The sequence below is a fragment of the Calypte anna genome, chromosome 2, assembly GCF_003957555.1.
Source record: "Calypte anna isolate BGI_N300 chromosome 2, bCalAnn1_v1.p, whole genome shotgun sequence".
In the NCBI taxonomy this organism is placed as follows: Eukaryota; Metazoa; Chordata; class Aves; order Apodiformes; family Trochilidae; genus Calypte; species Calypte anna.
Window position 1 is genome coordinate 111,606,250 of NC_044245.1, and position 19,319 is coordinate 111,625,568.

General features: G+C 40.3%; 1 protein-coding gene across 4 annotated transcripts in view; it reads right to left on the bottom strand.

The window, feature by feature from the left end:
• Nucleotides 1-14,499: 14,499 nt before the first annotated feature.
• Nucleotides 14,500-19,319, bottom strand: part of ATP6V1H (ATPase H+ transporting V1 subunit H) — a 45,342-nt gene continuing 40,522 nt past the window's right edge. For 3 of the 4 annotated variants that reach the window (XM_030445712.1, XM_030445713.1, XM_030445714.1), the window contains one exon: nt 15,403-15,463. In XM_030445712.1, the coding sequence (XP_030301572.1) occupies nt 15,403-15,463 (61 nt within the window). Of the gene's footprint in view, nt 15,464-19,319 lie in introns of all 4 variants that reach the window. The other variant, XM_030445711.1, reaches the window with a different exon arrangement.

The window sequence follows — 19,319 nt, forward strand, 5'->3', positions numbered from 1 at the left end:
TCATTGTACCCTGGCAGACACTTTGCACAGTGCATGCTTATAAAACTATTATCTAAATCTGATGGCTCACATTCCCCTGAGGGTTTGTCCTCCTACATTTAACATAATGCTTATCAGTTCTAAGGGCACTAAGGACAGGGTTTTTAAATTCTGTCATTATACTGCCCCAAATAAACTGCTACTGTTTTAGGTTCTACTCATCACACACATCATTTTGGTGCTGTTAGCCACAAAAAAGGCCCTGAAGATATATTGCATGCTGTCCACTTATTAAGCAAAAGAACCATGATCCAATTGTATTTATTTCACCTTCCAAAGGACAACCAACCACTGATGTGCTATTGAACAAAGAAAACCCAAATCTCTTTAAAACTCAATTTACCTGTTGTTCTGTTTGGTTTTATTTCATTTCAGTTTTATTAATATGCCTTCTTTTCATCTTTGAAATCATTGGCAGCTGCTCAATAACAAACACACCCTTCATCACTTAAAAAACCCCACAGGTCTCATTACCATAATCCTTTCCTCCCGCACATATGAAGAGCAGCCCAGCAGGCACTGGATAAACCTCTCCTTTGAAGTACTATTGTTCTTATGTCAGAGACATTTCTTCTAATCTGACCTTATAAAAGAGGTGGTATGCTTTTCACTCGCCTGTTTCCAAGTAATTTAGAGTCCATGTAAAGCAAGGAAATGAGAAATCATTCCTCTGTAAATTATATATATATAAAATAAAATTTAAAAATTACAAAACCCAAACCCACAGAGGTTACAGAGGTATAGATTGTCCTCCTGCTTGCTCCCAGCATTCTGGGGACCCTCGAGCTCAGCCTCCAAGCGCAGAAAAACCAATGTCTGCACACACACCCTAAGGGAACCTTATTTTATCCACTTGGAGACCCTGGCCAAGAGCAGCAGACGGCATAGACAGCACTAAGCAATCCATATGCTGCTGCCTGGCCCTGGGAATATACTTGGTTTTGACAGAACACACTTCTCCACTCCCTTCCACCACTCATTTGCCACGGCCTCTCTTACAGCAAACAGGTAACAACCATCTGGAGGGACCAAATAAACCTCTCCCAGGACCCACAGGATGGGTGCAGAAGCAAACTGTGACATGAATAGCAGATGTGTTGTGAAATGCTATGCTGCAAACACGTGGACATCATGTATCTAAAACCAGAACTGTACACACACAGCTGGGTCAGGTTATTAATTTCATAACTGGTTATTAATTTCATTTTTCTTATTAGTGATTTTCTCTGTCACTGAAGAGACATTCAGAGAGGATGTGGTTCCAGACTACAAAAAAACCCAAACCACACATTCCCCTGGTAACAAGCAGATTATAGAGCTCATTGTGCAGATGCAAATGAAGCCACCACTAAACATACAAGCAGAGGATTTGATACTTCTTCTGACCTTAGCTTTTGCATACCAAATCTCTCTGATGTTTCATATAGTTGTTCCTCAGCCAGTGAAAACCACCTGCTGTCTCCATAGATGTTCAACTTCCTGTAGCTGAGCAGGAATTCTGCTCCCACAGCTCTTTCAGAGAACCTAAGGATTTAGGATACTGCAGATATCCATCTTCTTCAGCAGACAGAACTTATTCCCTTTCTGATGCCAAGTGCAGATACATCCCCAGAAGGACAGGAGAGGACAAACCAGGCACAGTGAAGCCTGCAGAACATAAGTAAAACCTTTCTTCCCCTATCTGTGCAATTCAGGTCTTAAAATATCATAGAAAATCTAGCATCAAAAATGCAACAAGCTCCTGGAAGACCTTATGGTGGTCATTCCATACTTAAAGGGAGTTTATAAGAAAGACAGAGAGACTTTTTACCAAGATCTGTAGTGACAGGACAAGGCATAGTGGTTTTAAACTCAAAGAGGGTAGGTTTAGGTTGGTCATACCAGAGAAATTTTTCACTGTGAGGGTGGTGAGACACTGAAGAGGTTTCACAGGTAAACAGATTGCCCTGGATGTGCTTAAGGCCAGGCTTGATGGGGCTCTGAGCAACCTGATCAGGGGAGGTGCCCCTGCCCATGGCAAGGGGTTTGAAATACATTTTTAGAGCTCCTCTTACAACCCAAATCATTGTATGATTCCCTCTGTTGGCTTTCCCTCAGTTCATGAAGATCCACAACAAAACTTAGGAGTCTCTGTCCAAGTCCATCTCTTAGAACTTGAATAAGATCTCAGAATAAGGAGGAAGCTGCTGTTTTGCAACTTAAAAGGTGAAACAACTTTCAGATTTGCAAGAAAGCACATGAAGGATTTCTGCTTACAGATTACTGTGATCTCACAAGCAGAAATGATGCATCCCTGGCTGCAGAGATGATGTTTCTTCCCACAAGGAGCCAGACAGCTGACAGCAACTCACAGGGAAAAGTGTGGATAACCAAAAATTATCAGAACAGATATTTTTTCCTCCTGATACTGAGATCTGCCCCCCTATCAAAATAATTCACCAAGTTAACATTTGTCACTGTCTAAGCATCTAATTAATCTTATTCTGTGATTCATATTTCTAAAGAAGAAGCCTGAGTAGTAAATGACTGTCTTGAATGTGATCACAGTTTACTTATATCTGCTTCCCAGAGCTCACTGCACATACTCGAGTTATAATTGTAAATAAAAGTACTCAACATTTAACCACCAAGGCTCTGAACTAATACCACACATATGGGACAAGAGGCCCTATTTTAGGCAAACAGGCAAGATGCTGTTAGCAAGCACAATGCCTATCTAAAAGGGCAACAGCCCCCATCTGGGTAGGGAGAAACTACTGTAATATAAATAATTTGCAGAAAGAAGATTTAATTTCACATCTGAACTCAGAACAGGTAAAACCAGGCTATTGTATCTAGGATTGACATTTAGATACTGCCAAGGTCAAGAAAGGTTTCCTGACCCTCTTCATATACTGGTGGTCCCCAAGAGTCAAATCCTTCTCCCCATCCCATGACCTCCACTTTTCTCCTAGTTATAAAGCTGTTTTCCTCCAGTCAAGATATTTAAGATTCTGACATATTTAGTTACAGCAGCTAATCTGCCTCAAAGTGATATTATCAGCTAATCACAGAACTGCTGCCAACAATAACAGAGAGGAACAAAACTCAGTTCTAAACAAAAAGTAAAGTCAAATAAATTAAAGAACAAATAACCCTGATGGAATCACAACCTGCTCGTAGGCATTTTATGAGCAAACTTCATCACAATAAATCTAGTAAATCCTATAGTTATCCACTCAGTACTGCTTCAATTCAAGTGGATGAAATTTTACAGTGAATTTTAGAGAGAAACAATAAACCACTAACATTAAAATCAAGACAATATTGTATCAGCTCTCTGTGTGCATGAGCCACCTCCTACCCAGGTGTTAAGTGGATTAACTTATATTGCCATATAAAATGAAATTAATTTGCCCATATGGATTTAATTTCCATTCTATTTTTGAGAGTTCCCATGAATTCTGGAAGTCATTTGAACTGTTTAGGCATTTAGGTCTACATGGAAAAATCCTCAAGGCTCAAAATAATGGTTTGACTACTCATTCTGGTTGTAACTCCTCATGTTCAAATATCTCATCTGCCTAATTTGAAACACCAGCTTGAAACACATCTCTGCATTCTTGAGATGTTTCTCCACCTGCTTTGCTGGAACAGCTCCATTTTGCATTGCTGATTCCCTGAGACAGATATAACCTCTGTCTTCTGTATCTCACACTACTTTGTCCCATTCTCTCCCCCAATATTTAACTTCTAAGTTATGAGTAATGCACCCATAGAAAAGCTGTTTCCAGCATCAGCTCCTCTGTCCAGTTATCACTGGATTAAACTTGCACCATCCAAAGATGCTGACTACAATCTGAGGCTGGGAACCCTCAAGCCCCCAGTCCATTACCTTGGAGAGCCTCAAGTTCCCATCATTAGTTAAACACCTATTAATTATTTCTTTTTAAGGTAAGCATACAGAAAAGATGGTAGCAGCTCTGAGTAGTAGTTACCATACCATAATACCTCAACAATTTGGTTAAGATAAAGAAATCACTAGAAGCTTGTCACTATGTTGCATTAACATTCAGTTCCTTAAGCTTCAGAAATGTTTCTGGGCCAGGAAGACAACTGCAAATCCTCTTAGAGCTCCTTATGGAGCTACACACATGCAAAACCAGTCTCAAATTTCCTACACATAAGATGGAAGCAAAAGCAGGAGTTAACCTCTTCTTAGCTCCAGAACAAGAAAAAGTAGAAAAGCTTCCTCAAAATTGCCAACACATCAGAAAAAAAATATATATTCCAGCCTTACATTCAATAATCTTCCAAAGACTTCCAAGCTCTTACAGGATTATACCAGTTATTCCTGTCAGGAACACAGATGGTGCTCATTTGCTGCAGTCAAGAATTAGGTTTCTTTGCCCTGTGTTTTGAGATGCTGGGCAGTCAAGGCCAAACAGAGAGAAAGGATGAAATGGGGAAGGATGTGCAGAACCCAAATACTGTTGCACAGCTTCCATACCAGCATGGTAAGGCAGTGACACTGCCATCAAGGAGCACCTGATTAATAAGACAGCACAGAATTATCTCAGGTTGAACACCTACTTAATGCTACCTACCTTCCCTTCATACCTTTAACTTGCTAGCCAACAAGTATATTACAGGGCCATTGCAAAGGTATTGATGGAACAAGAACACCTGTATGACCTCATCATTGCATTTACATCAGAAGTAAACTATTGTAATAAGAAAATAGCTTTGGGGAAAGAGAATTTACGACAACAGAACTGACTTTCCCTATTGCTTTCAAGAAAACATTATAATGGAAATGGAGTAACACAATAGTAAATAATACCCAAGTGACTTTAGGATGGTGAAGGGGGAAGTGAAGATTCACATATTTGGCCACGTAGTTTTCCAGGTACAAGAAAACAAAAAGTACCCAGGCACCAACACACAGGAGGTGTATTGTTTTACCACGGGGCAGTTCATTCTGTATGAAAAACAAGTCAAATGAGCATATTCAGTCACAAGATAATTATGAAGTACCACATTTACATAAACTGTTTTTTTCCCCTGCAAAAGGAAACAAAGAAATAGTTGTGTGCATAAACAGCTTAATTAAGGCATTTTTAAAATTTAGATATAATACTGCAGCCTTCCCTAGAAAGCCAACCTGGCAAAGACAGTAGAAACACAGCGTATCAGTTTTGTAATTAAGGCTCCAAATATACACCAGCTCATTAGTTCTTCCTGTGCTCCACACAGTTCAGTTTTTCTTTGTGAGAGGAAGTCACCAGGTTCATTACAGATAACATGCACACAGCCCCTGACTCATTAAACAGGTCCCTCAAACCCAGACCTGAGGGTCACATCAGGGCTGTCTAACACCTCTAATACATCAGGCTTTGTGGTGAATTTACTTTTTTGTATTCTGACTCGAGGAAGAAAGCTGATTTTGCAGTACTATTAGGACCCACTGGGAACAGAGGTAAAATTTTTTTGAAGTGATTTCTCTCTAAATGACTTCTGGAGCTGTCAGGGGGAGAGTTACTGCTATTGAAGTCTAAGTAGGTATAGGAAAATATCAGCACAAGGGTGATTTACATTATCATTACAATAGCTTCACTGAATCTTGAAACAGTTCTGAAGCCTCAGGAGAACTGGGTTTCTGGTCCAATCTCCCAATGGGAAGAGCAAGAAACACAAGTGATGTGTTTTGCTAAGGCAAAGGCAATTAAAATTGCAGCCTCTAAGAATGAGAGGTGAAACTGAAGAAGCCAGGCCTTTGCTGAAGTTTCTTGAACCTGTCCTACAATCACAAGACAACGCTCTGCTTCCAGAAATTGACAGATTCACAGCCCCAATGGATACCCCATGGAAAAATAGTGGAGTGGCTTTACTTTAGAGCTCTCCCCTTCCCAAGCACAAACCTTCTCCATTCCCTGCTGCAACATCACCTTGCGTACAGACACTCCTCCAGTTCAGGAGAAGTCTCTTGCAAAGATCTCCTCAGGGGAACCAGATGGCAGAATTGTGCTCCTGTAGCCCAGAAAGCCAACCACATCCTGGCTGCATCACAAGAAGTGTTGCCAGCAGCTCAAGAGAGGTGATTCCTCTCCTTTACTCCACTCTCATGAGACCCTCCTTGGGGTACTGTCCCCAGTTCTGGGGTCTCAAACATAAGGACATGGAGATGTTGAACTGAGTCCACAGGAGGGCCATGAGGATGATCAGAGGGCTGGAGCACCTCTCCTGTGAAGACAGGCTGAGAGAGTTGGGTTTGTTCAGCCTGCAGACCAGAAGATTCAGGAGACCTTAGAGCAGCCCTCCAGTACCTAGAGCACTACAGAAAAGCTGGGGAGGGACTTCTTACAAGGGCATGGAGCAATTGGAAATAAGGGAACAGTTTCAAGTAGTGTAGATTTAGTTTAGATGTTAGAAACAAATTCTTTATTGTGAGACACTACCATAGGTTGCCCAGAACTGTGGATTCCCCCTCCCTGGAAGTGTTCAAAGGCCAGGTCAGATGGGACTTGGAGCAACCTGGATGAGTCAGATGTGTTCACTTCCCTGTACAAGTGGGCTGAAACTAGATGATCTTTAAAGTTCTTTCCAACCCAAACCATTCTATGATATTTACCTGCCCAACCCAAACAGCTCCTCCTGCTCCCATACAGGTGAAAGACGTCCTCTCAGGAATGTATCAGCATAAAGGCAGAAAGTCACAAGACTCTTATCAGTCCCCCTTCAGTAAATTTCAGAAGTTTCATTTGATCAGGTGTGATTCTATTTCATTTGCTCCCCAGGTACTTCAGGTAGGAAATAGCTTGCCTACAACTTCATAAAATGACAAGTTTTATCTACAAATTTGTAACAGCTTCACATAATAGAAAAAAAAATATAACTGAGATTAAGTTAAAAAATAATAATAATTAAAAAAGCAGCTTTAAAGGAAGTAAAAACAGCTCTCACCCCTAGAAAAGCTGCATGGAGCTCTTTAGTCATAACTACACCAGGAGGAAATATTACCTCTCCTGGCTTGCATGGTGTTTATGTCTCAGGGCAGGTTTTCCTGAGGCCACAGTGGAAGGAAGAGAGAAAACTGAAGCTGTCGGCCTGCTTACCAAACGAAACAAGTTGGCAACAATTAAATATGTAATATATATTTTTATATTCATATATACACTTATATATCGTGCTCAAGGATATCGAGGTCCTGGAGCAGGTCCAAAGGAGGGCAACCAGGCTGGTGAAGGGACTCGAGCACAGACCCTGTGAGGAGAGGCTGAGAGAGCTGGGGTTGTTCAGCCTGGAGAAGAGGAGGCTCAGGGGAGACCTCATCACTCTCTACAACTCCCTGAAAGGAGGGTGTAGCCAGGGGGGAGTTGGTCTCTTTTCCCAGCCAGCTCTCAGCAAGACAAGAGGGCATGGTCTTAAGTTGTGCCAGGGCAGGTTTAGGTTGGACATTAGAAAGAATTTCTTTACGGAGAGGGTGATCAGGCATTGGAATGGGCTGCCCAGGGAAGTAGTGGATTCTCCGTCCCTGGAGATATTTAAAAAGAGACTGGATGTGGCACTCAGTGCCATGGTCTGGTAACTGCAGCGGTAGTGGATCAAGGGTTGGACTCGATGATCTCTGAGGTCCCTTCCAACCCAGTCGATTCTATGATTCTATGATATATTCAGCACAAGCTATGCATGCTCTTCTGCTTTTTGCCAGCCTCTCAGAATCCACAAGGTTTAGTGGGAACAGCAGTTCTTCACTGCTCTAGGAGTCAACATTTGTACCAATGCAGAGCATGGACGTAGGGTAAGCCACATTTTTCATGTAATGAAGCAGCTAATAATAGGAAAAATGCATTGACAGTAGGGACACGGGATGGAGAACAGTGGTTTGATGCCATAATCTGCTACCTGTCTTCCTACTAAGTTGTAACACCACAACATTCTCATAAAATTTCTCAATTATCATTCTGGATTAGGAAACAGATTTAAAAAAAAAATCCAGCAATCTTCAATTTCTTTCATCTTCAGAAAGGCCACAAATGCATAACAGGACAATCAGGCTGTTACAAAGAAGTTACATCACCTTGTCCCTGCAGGGCAGTCAAAAGCTCAGCTTTGCCCCAGGCTAAAGGCTATTGAGATGGACTAATAAAATTAAGGCTAAAAAATGGAAAATTCCAGAGAAACAAAACCTAGGGAGCTTAATGCATTCTTTTTAGGGCAATATTTCATCCCATCCTAGGTTTCTTAGAAAAAATTCTGCACAATGGTCAAGGACCATAAACTTTAGAAAATTTAATCATAGAATCATAGAATTGGCTGGGTTGGAAGGAACCTCAGAGATCATCAAGTCCAACCCTTGATCCACTACTGCTGCAGTTACCAGACCATGGCACTGAGTGCCACATCCAGTCTCTTTTTAAATATCTCCAGGGATGGACAATCCACTACTTCCCTGGGCAGTTCATTCCAATGCCTGATCACCCTTTCGGTAAAAAAATTCTTTCTAATGTCCAACCTAAACTTCCCCTGGCACAACTTAAGACCATGCCCTCTTGTCTTGTTGAAAGTCGTCTGGGAAAATGTCAATAAGTGGAGGGAGAAAAAAAAAGGAAGTTATCTGGACTTGGACATGCTGCATTAAGAGCAATAGGATAAAATCTCAACTCTTCCACTAGAAATAGTTTTTGACAGAATTTTAACTGGAATGTATGAGGAAACCAGGTAAAATACAAGACAGAAGAGACACAAATAGTCCTTTCATCCCAAAAAGAAGATAACCATTTTTTCTAAAACATTTCTCTTATTCTAGGCCTCACCTCTAATCTACTTGACCTAGTACCACAATGTATTTAAATTGGGAAATGCTACCAATTTGAAGAGGAATTAGACTAGAATAAAGAAAGAATTAGATGGCACCAAGAACTGAAATACTGAGAGAAGTGACATTCACAAACACAGCAGAAGGTACAATTTTCACAGTTCACCCTGAGAAGTTCTTCAAAAAGATGTCACCAGTTGAAGACATTCCAGATGGATTTCAGCATCTCACCAGTGGTCTCACCCCCATACATTTATTTGAAGAGGAAAGGAGTAGTTCAGTTCAAGTGTGCCAGCTGGGGAAGCCAGATGCAGTGATTCTTCGTAAGTTCTTTTAGCTTAAAATATTCTCTGATGTCCCAGCCAAAAAGAGGAAAACAAAAGCTGCACCACAGAAAAATCTTAAAAGTGAAAAACACTTCTAAAAATTATTTTTCATTTCAGTATTGTGGCAAAATTATTTCACCTTTTTCACTGATGACCAAACCATCTTGCCCTGTGTTTGTGTGTGCATCCACAACCAAACTGTTAGATGTGATCTCCACACTGGAAGATTTATAAACCAAAGCTGTGTTTCAGTCACCTGAACCTGGCAGAATAGGCTTGTTTTGCCCACTGCCTTTTCATAGGAGTTACCTAGTGAATATCAAATTATCAAGCCTTCAATTTATCATGGAGGGGTTTTTTTGCTACAAAACAATCTGATACCATAGCAGTTCTCTGATTTCAACGACTTGGATGAGGGTATAGAATGTACCCTCAGCAAGTTTGCTGATGACACTAAGCTGGGAGGAGTGGCTGACACACCAGAAGGCTGTGCTGCCATTCAGAGAGACTTAGACAGGCTGTAGAGTTGGGCAGAGAGAAACATGATGAAATTCAACAAGGGGAAGTGTAGAGTTTTGCATCTGGGGAAGAACAACACAATGTTGCAGTATAGGTTGGGGGCTGACCTGCTGGAGAGCAGTGTAGGTGAGAGACCTGGGGGTCCTGGTAGACAAGAGGATGACCATAAGCCAGCAATGTGCCCTTGTGGCCAAGAAGGCCAATGGCATCCTGGGGTGCATTAGAAAGGGTGTGGTTAGTAGGTCAAGAGAGGTTCTCCTCCCCCTCTATTCTGCATTGGTGAGGCCGCACTTGGAGTATTGTGTCCAGTTCTGGGCCCCTCAGTTCAAGAAGGACAGGGAAGTGCTTGAAAGAGTCCAGCGCAGAGCTACTAAGATGATTAAGGGAGTGGAACATCTCCCTTATGAGGAAAGGCTGAGGGAGCTGGGTCTCTTTAGTTTGGAGAAAAGGAGACTGAGGGGTGACCTCATCAATGTTTTCAAATATGTAAGGGGTGAGTGTCAGGGAGATGGAGTTAGGCTCTTCTCAGTAGTGACCAGTGATAGGACAAGGGGTAACGGGTGTAAATTGGAGCATAGGAGGTTCAAGTTGAATATTCAAAAAAATTTTTTTACTGTAAGGGTGACAGAGCCCTGGAACAGGCTGCCCAGGGGGGTCGTGGAGTCTCCTTCACTGGAGACATTCAAAACCCGCCTGGACACGTTCCTATGCGAAGTGCTCCAGGTGGCCCTGCTCTGGCAGGGGGGGTTGGACTAGATGATCTTTCGAGGTCCCTTCCAACCCCAAGGATTCTATGATTCTATGATTCCAAATCAATAGGTTTTAACTGCTGTTGCCACAACCTGCTACCCAATTTATTTGCCTATTTTTTGGCAGCACTGATGTGTGCAGCCTTTCTGAAATGGTTTATAGCAACACTGGGAAAGCTATTTAACTTTTCAGCTTGACAGTTTTGTCTCTACACAAAATCAAGACAAGGCAAAGCACACTGAAGAGCCTTGGAAATAATTATATCAGGAATATGCACATACCACCAAAGATGGCTCATGAAAAATTTTATTGTTCCCTTCTGCAAATTTAGTTTTCATGAAGAGGAACAAACAGCACATTTCTGTAAAAACCTGCAAGATTATCAGGTTAAAAAAAAAATTGTCCCACTGCCCTCTTGTATATGAAAAGGGATTTTTTTCAGGTAAAAGAATGAAAACACTGCATAACAGCCAGCCATTATTTCATTTCTGGTTTTCATTAAGCTCTTTACTGTGCAGGAATTTACCTTACAAGCAGCAGTAAGGCCAAGGGGCAGGGCACAACAAATACTCTTAAATAAAGGACACTAGAGGACATTAATAGGTTTTAGCACATCATTTGTATTCAACAATGTCTGCTGCATCTCAGAGCCAGCTGTACTGATGAAATATGCACACCTCAAGGAAAAAGGAGTTGCCAAGTCACTCCCAAAAACCTGAATTGCAAGCAAGGTTGCTGCTTTCTGGGGCATTTGAAGGATGATACCCTTGGTCATTTGAAAATTTCAAAAGCAGTTTTGGTTTTTTGGGGTTTTTTTGGGGTTTTTTTTTTTTTGGTTTTTTTTTTTGAAGAGTCATTTTGGAATCTAAGAGATAGGGAATACAATCTCTTTCAACAACCAACTTGGTCACCAAGAGAGCACTAGCTCTGTTCTCAACTCTAATGCAGCTCGTGGCTCTAAAAAAGACAACACACAACTGCTCCACAGAGCTGCCAAAAGGACAAACATGGATAGATATGAGTCAACAGGATTCTTTCTGATCCCTTGTCACTTACAGGGCTAAGACCACCATTTTTTATTCAATATATATTGACCCAGAAGTTTGGAGTATTAGAAATTGTTCACAATACTCACTTGTTCATGCAGTTGCACAAAATCATTTCTATAACTCTATAACTCAAAATCATTTCTATAACTAAGAAGAGGTCTGATGCAGTGTGGTACCTCCAAGTCCCAGGCAGCTCATGTCTTACTCAGCCCTGGTTTATTTCCAGAATAGCTCACACTGGCCAAGCCCAAGCCCTGGTCTCCTCTTCATCAGTCTGCAGGCATTAAGATCTCAAGTGGTTTGTGGGTATAACATGCACTAAGTATATGATTACAGCATTTTCCTGACTCAGTTCCAGATGTCAGTACTGTTTTTCATGTTTTGCCTCCTGGATTGTGATGGGTTTAAAGTCTTTTTATGGGTGCTGCAAACTTACTCAAATTTATTTTCCATTTAGATTTCAGACTCAGACCAAAGATTACAGAAAACCATTTAAGCAGGTATCTCATGAAAAAGCAAAAGCAGCCTCAAATTTGAAACTTGAAAGTCAGCTTTAAAAGACTTCAAAGACTCAGTCACTTTCATTATAGGGAAATTAAATTCCATTTCTTATTTGAAGCAACTCAAGTGAAATCAAAGATTAGGAAAACTGAGGGAAAATTGGATAAAGAGATTAACCCCAACGCAGAGGGAGGTAACTATCTCCTTCATTTAGAAGCGAGTTAGTCATTTGGGCCAGGGCAGCAGATCTCCAGACATCTCTAAATCTTGTCACCAGAGAGAAGGAAGGAAGTTTCTGACACTCTTCCTAACATCAAGCCCAACCCACACAGTTCATCATGTGGCCCTGAGGCACTCAATCTGCTACCATGGCATCTGCCTACCTTCCCCATGCCAGATTTTGGGAGAGTCTGAGTAAGTGAAATAACACAAACAAATGAATAATAAAAACAGTTCTTGGCAGTTAACATTAATGTTAACTTCCCAGACAAAAAAAAAATAGATGCAGATGAAAGTTTTATTAATTACTTCAAATTCAACAAATGCTTTTGGTCTAGTTTCTTGATTTCAAAGCTTTAAAGCTCCAGGACAGATCTACCCCATTTTGTCTCTTGGGACCATGGATCCAAAGCCCTCCAGCACCTATGGATACAGGACTGCCATGAGATGGGAGATGGAGAACCTACATCTGGAAACTGGCCTGCAACTGTGCTGTGTCAAGATTCCCCAGGACCTCCAGAACACAGAGAGTTCTCCAGCTCGTGCAGAAACCTCAGCTCTGTCCTCATAGTCCAAATTACTTGCTGCATAAGATATTCAAAGAGCCAAGTTTCCAGGCTTCTTCATGTACAACTGCTGGCATGAACTCCCCGAGATCCAAACTCTTGAGCCACATCAGGGGCCAGAAATCTCATAGCCTTCAGGTTTCACAAGAATCAGAGTATTAATACTGCACAACCATTTCTTTAAAGACCTTCTTCCATCTCCAACATGTTTCTAACTCAATGGAGGACACCAGGTCTGTTGGAAACAGACCACACAATGAAGATTTAAACTACACACAGTATGAGACTAGCAAAGCAACAGAGTGAAGAACACATGAACACAATAGTTAGAAATTTCAGGACAATTGCTGTAAAACTTTATTTCATGGTATGGATAGCTTTGCTATTTGTAACTCCCCCCAAAAAAGGAGGGGCTGCCATCACTTGTGTTGACTGGTTTTACTCATAAACCTAACCCTAAGTCCCTTTAGCCAAGCAGGGCTTCAGTTTTCCTTTCAGAAAAGGAAACACAAGCTCCTGGTTTTGAAGATGGGGGTATATTTCTTCTCCATCACAGTTCTTGTGCTCAACATTACAGCTCCAACTACAGGACCAATCTTTTACAGCATCTTCAAGATAGGTCTTAGGCTATTCTTACATCAACAAGAATTGCAACATGACTGACTTGCAGAGCAAGACATCTGGTGCCAAGAATCCAGCTTTCATTCTGGATGCATTTCAAAGGCCCATCCGTCAAACAAAAATCTTACCCCGATACAGTGGACTGAACACTTGCCAAACACTCGAGACACAAGATGCACATCCTAGAATTTAATTTAATCAAAGAACCCCAATCATGCACTGACACCACCACATGCTGGAAATTGAAGTGTGAAAAGCAGGCAAGACTTGGATTTATTTCAATAGCATTCAACTGACCCAAGATAAAGGCAGTGTAAGTGCACATTTGTCCTCCCAACAGCCTTCCACCCCACCAGCATCCCTCATCACTGTGGCAACATGCAATACCAAGATAGGAGCCATTCAGGTTACCTCATTCCAACTAAAGTCAGTTGAATTCTTAGAACCATAGAATCATAGAATTGGCTGGGTTGGAAGGGACCTCAGAGATCATCAAGTCCAACCCTTGATCCACTACCGCTACAGTTACCAGACCATGGCACTGAGTGCCACATCCAGTCTCTTTTTAAATATCTCCAGAGATGGAGAATCCACTACTTCCCTGGGCAGCCCATTCCAATGCCTGATCACCCTCTCCATAAAGAAATTCTTATATCCAACCTAAACCTCCCCTCTTTTCAGGCTTCAACACCCACCCTCATGATACCAACTCCAGTATCAAAGCCTGTGCCTCCTATATGCAGAAGCAAGCAATAGTGATTAACCCACATAGTCCAATTTTAATTAAGCAGGCCAAGTAAACATCACAAACTGTCATCCCCCCAAAATCTTCTCTCTCCATTGCAACAGTGAGTGGTCAAACTTTAGTTATATAGGATGAAAATCCAGACTGGGTAAAAGTTTTTCCCAATTTGTTTTTTTTTTTTATTTCATGCCAATGTTCTCTCAACTTTTCAGAGTCTTGCACCACACAAGACTACAGAATAATAATGTTCTCTTATTTAAAAGATAAAAAGTTCTAAAAATAAATTGCAAGAATATTAACTGCTTTGTGTTGCAAGTGCCTGGAGCCAGGCTCCTATATATGCAACAAGACTGCTTTCACATGCTGATCCAGTAACATCTTTGATTTATTGATGCTTACATTTTTTTCACTATCAGGGGCTACAAAACAGAAAACATTGATAGCCAAGTTATTTTGCTTAATATAAAGGAAATACAACAGGTTTTAGATAGACATTACAACCCTAACATTTACAAGTATTTTCAATAACTGAAACAATATAATTCCAAGTTCATCAGTTACTGCTGATACAATGCTGATCTGCTATTAAAAAAGACAAAATTTGAATTCTGTTCTACAGCCTTAACACTGATGCTATACAACTTTACTAATAATTTTAAGTGTATGAATTTTCATTCATGTAATATTCATTTTCCTATTCTCATGTCCATATTTTTTAATACAGTCTCTAAGAAGACAGAAGTACCCTACCTATCCCCCCCCCCCAAAAAATAAACTTGCTTTTTATATACAATTTTAGCACTGTTCTCAGAGTTGGAATGTATTTCAGTATGATAATCAATGTTTCTCAGGATATTGCATTCCCTACAGAACACAGTCAAAACTTTATTAATGTGCCTGGAGATACACAGGGACTGCTTGCTCTGGTTTTTTTTGAAAGTGACAAAAGTGATAACCCACTAAATGGAGGCAAAAACTTTTCTAGGTTAATTATAACATGTAATGAATATCCTTTAATAACATTCTTTATTATGAGAATAAATACATAAAACAAATGCAATATATTAGCCACATTTCCTCATATACATTCAGAATATAACAGGAAGCTAACAGGCATAATCATCAGAATAGTTGACATTTTTACTAAGCCAACAACACCAAAGGAAACTTGGAAAGGAAAACAGGCAAAGAACATGTGATTTCAGTGTTTCTTTGACATTAATTTAAAGACAAACATACTGTAGTTATAAGCATGAACTGACAGAACTGTTTAGCTTCGTGCTGTACCCGTTTGAGATTCTTCAGACTGCAGCTGCTTTCCAAGGTATTCCCTGAAATGCAAGAAAACAAAATTAGGCTGAGAAACATTCTGTTGAGTGGGGATTAGGATAGTGGTGGGAAGTATGAAGTAGAAAAAGAAGGGGAAAAATGTTTTTATTATTCCTTCAAATAATATCTGCTAATATTTCATGGTTAATTGGAGCTACTACCAGAGTACCTAAACTTTAGGTATACATCATCTATCCCGTCAAAACTAAGGTACAAACAGAACACCAATAAAACTGTCTGGAAAAGGAAAAAGCCCAGTAAAATCCTGGTTACTGTAACTGAACACCACACTAGAAGCTGTGGCAAAGTATTTAAAAAGGATTGTCTTACCATAACCCAGCTGCATAAGCACGAGTAACACCAATGGACATACTAGAAATTTAACCCATGGGCTAGCAAAATAGACACTGACTGGAGAACCATATATTCAAGTTGGAAGAAAGAAAAAATATCAAAGCTGGGTCCAACTGCATATCAACATTTTCTTTAAAACATTTTCCTCACCTGTATTTTGGAGCACTCTAATTCACTCATTTTATACACGTTTTCTCAACACTGGAACAAACACCCCCCAAAATGCTTAGCACTTGCCTTGAGCAACAATATCTAAATTCTATAGAAAAAACACTGCACAATTCTTCTGAACGTTCCCATTTTTCACTGTCTTCCATGAAAGCAGCTCAGCACTTCACAGAAACACAAAGAAGCTGAAAGAGGTCTTTAATATCTGGGTTGTTGCTCGTTACAGAAAAGAAACTTCAGTAATTGTACCACTGTATCAGCTGAAAGAGAGGTTTCAGGAGCTGGGAAACGTAGGCGTTCTTTTTCCACCGTTTTTCTCACTACACACAGGTATTGCAACCTACACAGGTTAAACGCCAGCAGTTCAGAGAAATGATGCTGAGAATGAAGCCTTTTTAAAAAGCTAGGAGTATGCATTTTTACCTTATTTAAAAAAAAAAAACACTAATCTTCATTAAAAAAAAAATTAAAAAAGAGGACAGATCAGTTCTCATTGCACATTTCAAAAGGCAGTTGTCAGTTTAGTGCCCTGTGGAACAGCTACTCCCTATGCATTGCAATTCCTGTTGCACAGCTATACCACCCAACAGCACTTTTCTCAGTTTTAAAGTTAAGTACCTAGGAAAGCAAAATTCCTATGAAGTATAATGTTAACTTAAAACTCCACTAGCAAAGAAAACAGCATAAATTTGGATGCTGAACCAGAACTTATGATTTAGCACTTTCTTCACAGTTTGTCAGCTTTCTTCACAGCTCCACAGTAGTATTTTCATACCTGGGCTGCATTCAACAGATATAACTCATAATCATAATAGGTAGGTTATAACCCTCAAAGTAGAGGTTCTTGATGGCAAAGAAAGAAACAAGCTGCTCTCTTGTGGTTTAGCAGGACTCAAAACCACCAAAATTAACAAAATTTGACTGCCATCCAAAAAACACAAAAAGGCTTCCAAATTCACAAAACCTCCCTCAGTAGTTTTTTACCTCTGTTTCATGCCTATAACATGTGATGATTCTAGTACTTCATCTGACATCAAGCTTTGAAAGCAACTGATGCCTGCTGTACACATGGCTCTTCTCACAGCAGCATCACAAGCCAGCAAATTTATTTGTTCTCAAGGCACACAAACCATTTTGCATGTGAAATTCCCACACAATTACTTAGAAGAAGGAATATCAATCAAGCTAACAATCTGTAACAGAACTATTGCATAGCTTACATTGGCTCAGGTGCATGCTCCAGGCTTACTAAAAGGGTATTCACCAAAAATCTCTGAGAAGCTAGAGCAGCAGCAGGTAGGTACTTTGTAGGTACTTTGTGCCTTATAAGATATATTCAGCTTCTAATGACACACAGTAGCTAGTTCAGTGCCTTCTTTAGAAAACCTTTCATTTTGGTCATTTGTTTGCAGTTTTGAGGTTTAAATCCAGCGACAATGAAAAGCTCTTACGCCATTTCCCCCTCCAGAATGAGTACCTGCAGTACTGCTCTGTGCTGCCATGCTGCAAACCCAGGTGAAAACCTCATACTGTCCCTGCCCCATCAGTTCTTTAGCCTTCAACAAGGGCCACTGAAATGCAAAAAAATTGTCCCACTTGCTGTTAGATGTACCAGTTAATTTTTGATTTGACTATTATCTCAAGTTGGGTACCATTGGTAAAACAAGCACAAGTTCTTGTGTGGTCTGTGCAGATAATGAGAGGGGTTGGTAAGGGACTGAGAGGAAGGATTTAGACAGCTTCTCAACATGAAGCATTCAAGTGTCATCTTAGGAAATCAGACTGATAACTTATGCTTCCAGGCCACTTCTCCCTCCCATCTTCCACTAAAACTACCAAGAGTAGCTTCGATAGACTCCTGTTCCTCCACTGTTAAAAAAATCTAACACATACAACAGATCTCAAGAAGCCATGTGCTAAATAGAGCAAGCCTTACAAGTTTAAGTAGTACTGCTTCTAGTGCTACATTCCAAAGTCCAGTGCAGTTAGATTTGCCAGTCTTTTCAAGAAAACTGAAAATTCTTCTTTTTAGCAAGCAAAGGAATGAAAGCAGATGAGGCACAGAAGAAAGGAAGGGTGAATTTTTCATATTCTCCCTTTTCTAACAGCATTTAAAATCTTGCTTCCAATTCAACAAAGAACCAAGTTATTAAAGAACTTCAAGAAGTTTTGACTCTTTGAATCTCTTGAACATGTGTAATTTCCAGTTTCTTTTAGCAAACTGAGGTTCCTAAGAGGCAGAATGCTTTCTTTTGAGAAAGGACAATATAAAAATATTGATTTTCTTTTTCTCTAAGTATAAACTTAGGGTCCGATGCTTTTGAAAGTGAAATTGAAAAGCTAGTTCTGAAGAAATTCTTTTCCTTATATAAGAGGACAGAATTTTTATAAAGGTACAATACATCTGCCCCACAACTCAAACCACTCAAGACATTGCCAATGTACACTGCTACAGACAAATTATAAAGATATGACAAATACTTAGACAAGTTCACAGGACAAGCAGCAGATGGAGGTTTGAGAAGTTTGGCCTTCATGTTGCATTTCGACACGTTCCTAATAACCTGGATTGGTTGAGACCAGTTTTAGTAATTTATTGTGGATTCACAAACAGGTATCTGAGTTCCCAAACGGATGCATTCTCAGCCCTAAGCTAAACTCTCCTTTGAAATCACTCACACTGCTGCAAAGACAACCCCACAGATGTGACAATTCCTTGAACCTTCTGGGAAGCAGACATGAAGTGGCAACACCAGGACAAGGTTGCAACCATCTCTCAAGTCCCCAACTAATCCAGTGGAGGGACAAAGCTGTCACAGCCACTACTGAACCAATTCTAGCTGTGTACACCTGCCTTTCCAACAGGGCATATTCAGGCATCCTGATGAGCCACTATTTTTATTTTTTGTTAAACCCTCAAGTGAATTGTTTTCTGCTAGGAAGCTCCCTTGCACCTGGTTACTGAAGTGACACATTAGGATTAGTGGTGGCCAGGAGAAAGGCAGGTGGACCTGGTGAGAGGTCACCACAGATGCATTTGCCTTGCCACCAAACCACAGTCCCAAAAATCAGCAAAGGAAATAAAGAAGCCAGGCCCAAATCAAACCTGGAGCTATGTCAATATTCAGTTCCTGAAATATAATATTAACATGCCATGCTGTTGGATCAGAAATGGTACCACTGCATATTTTATATATAATTTTATATGAAACATATACTAGATATTATACATATATAAATATGTAATATGTATTTCAAACATTACATGTACTGCTCTTAACAGAAGTAAACAGAAATAGTACAGCTATGAAAGTAGCAAACTAAAAACCAGAGACA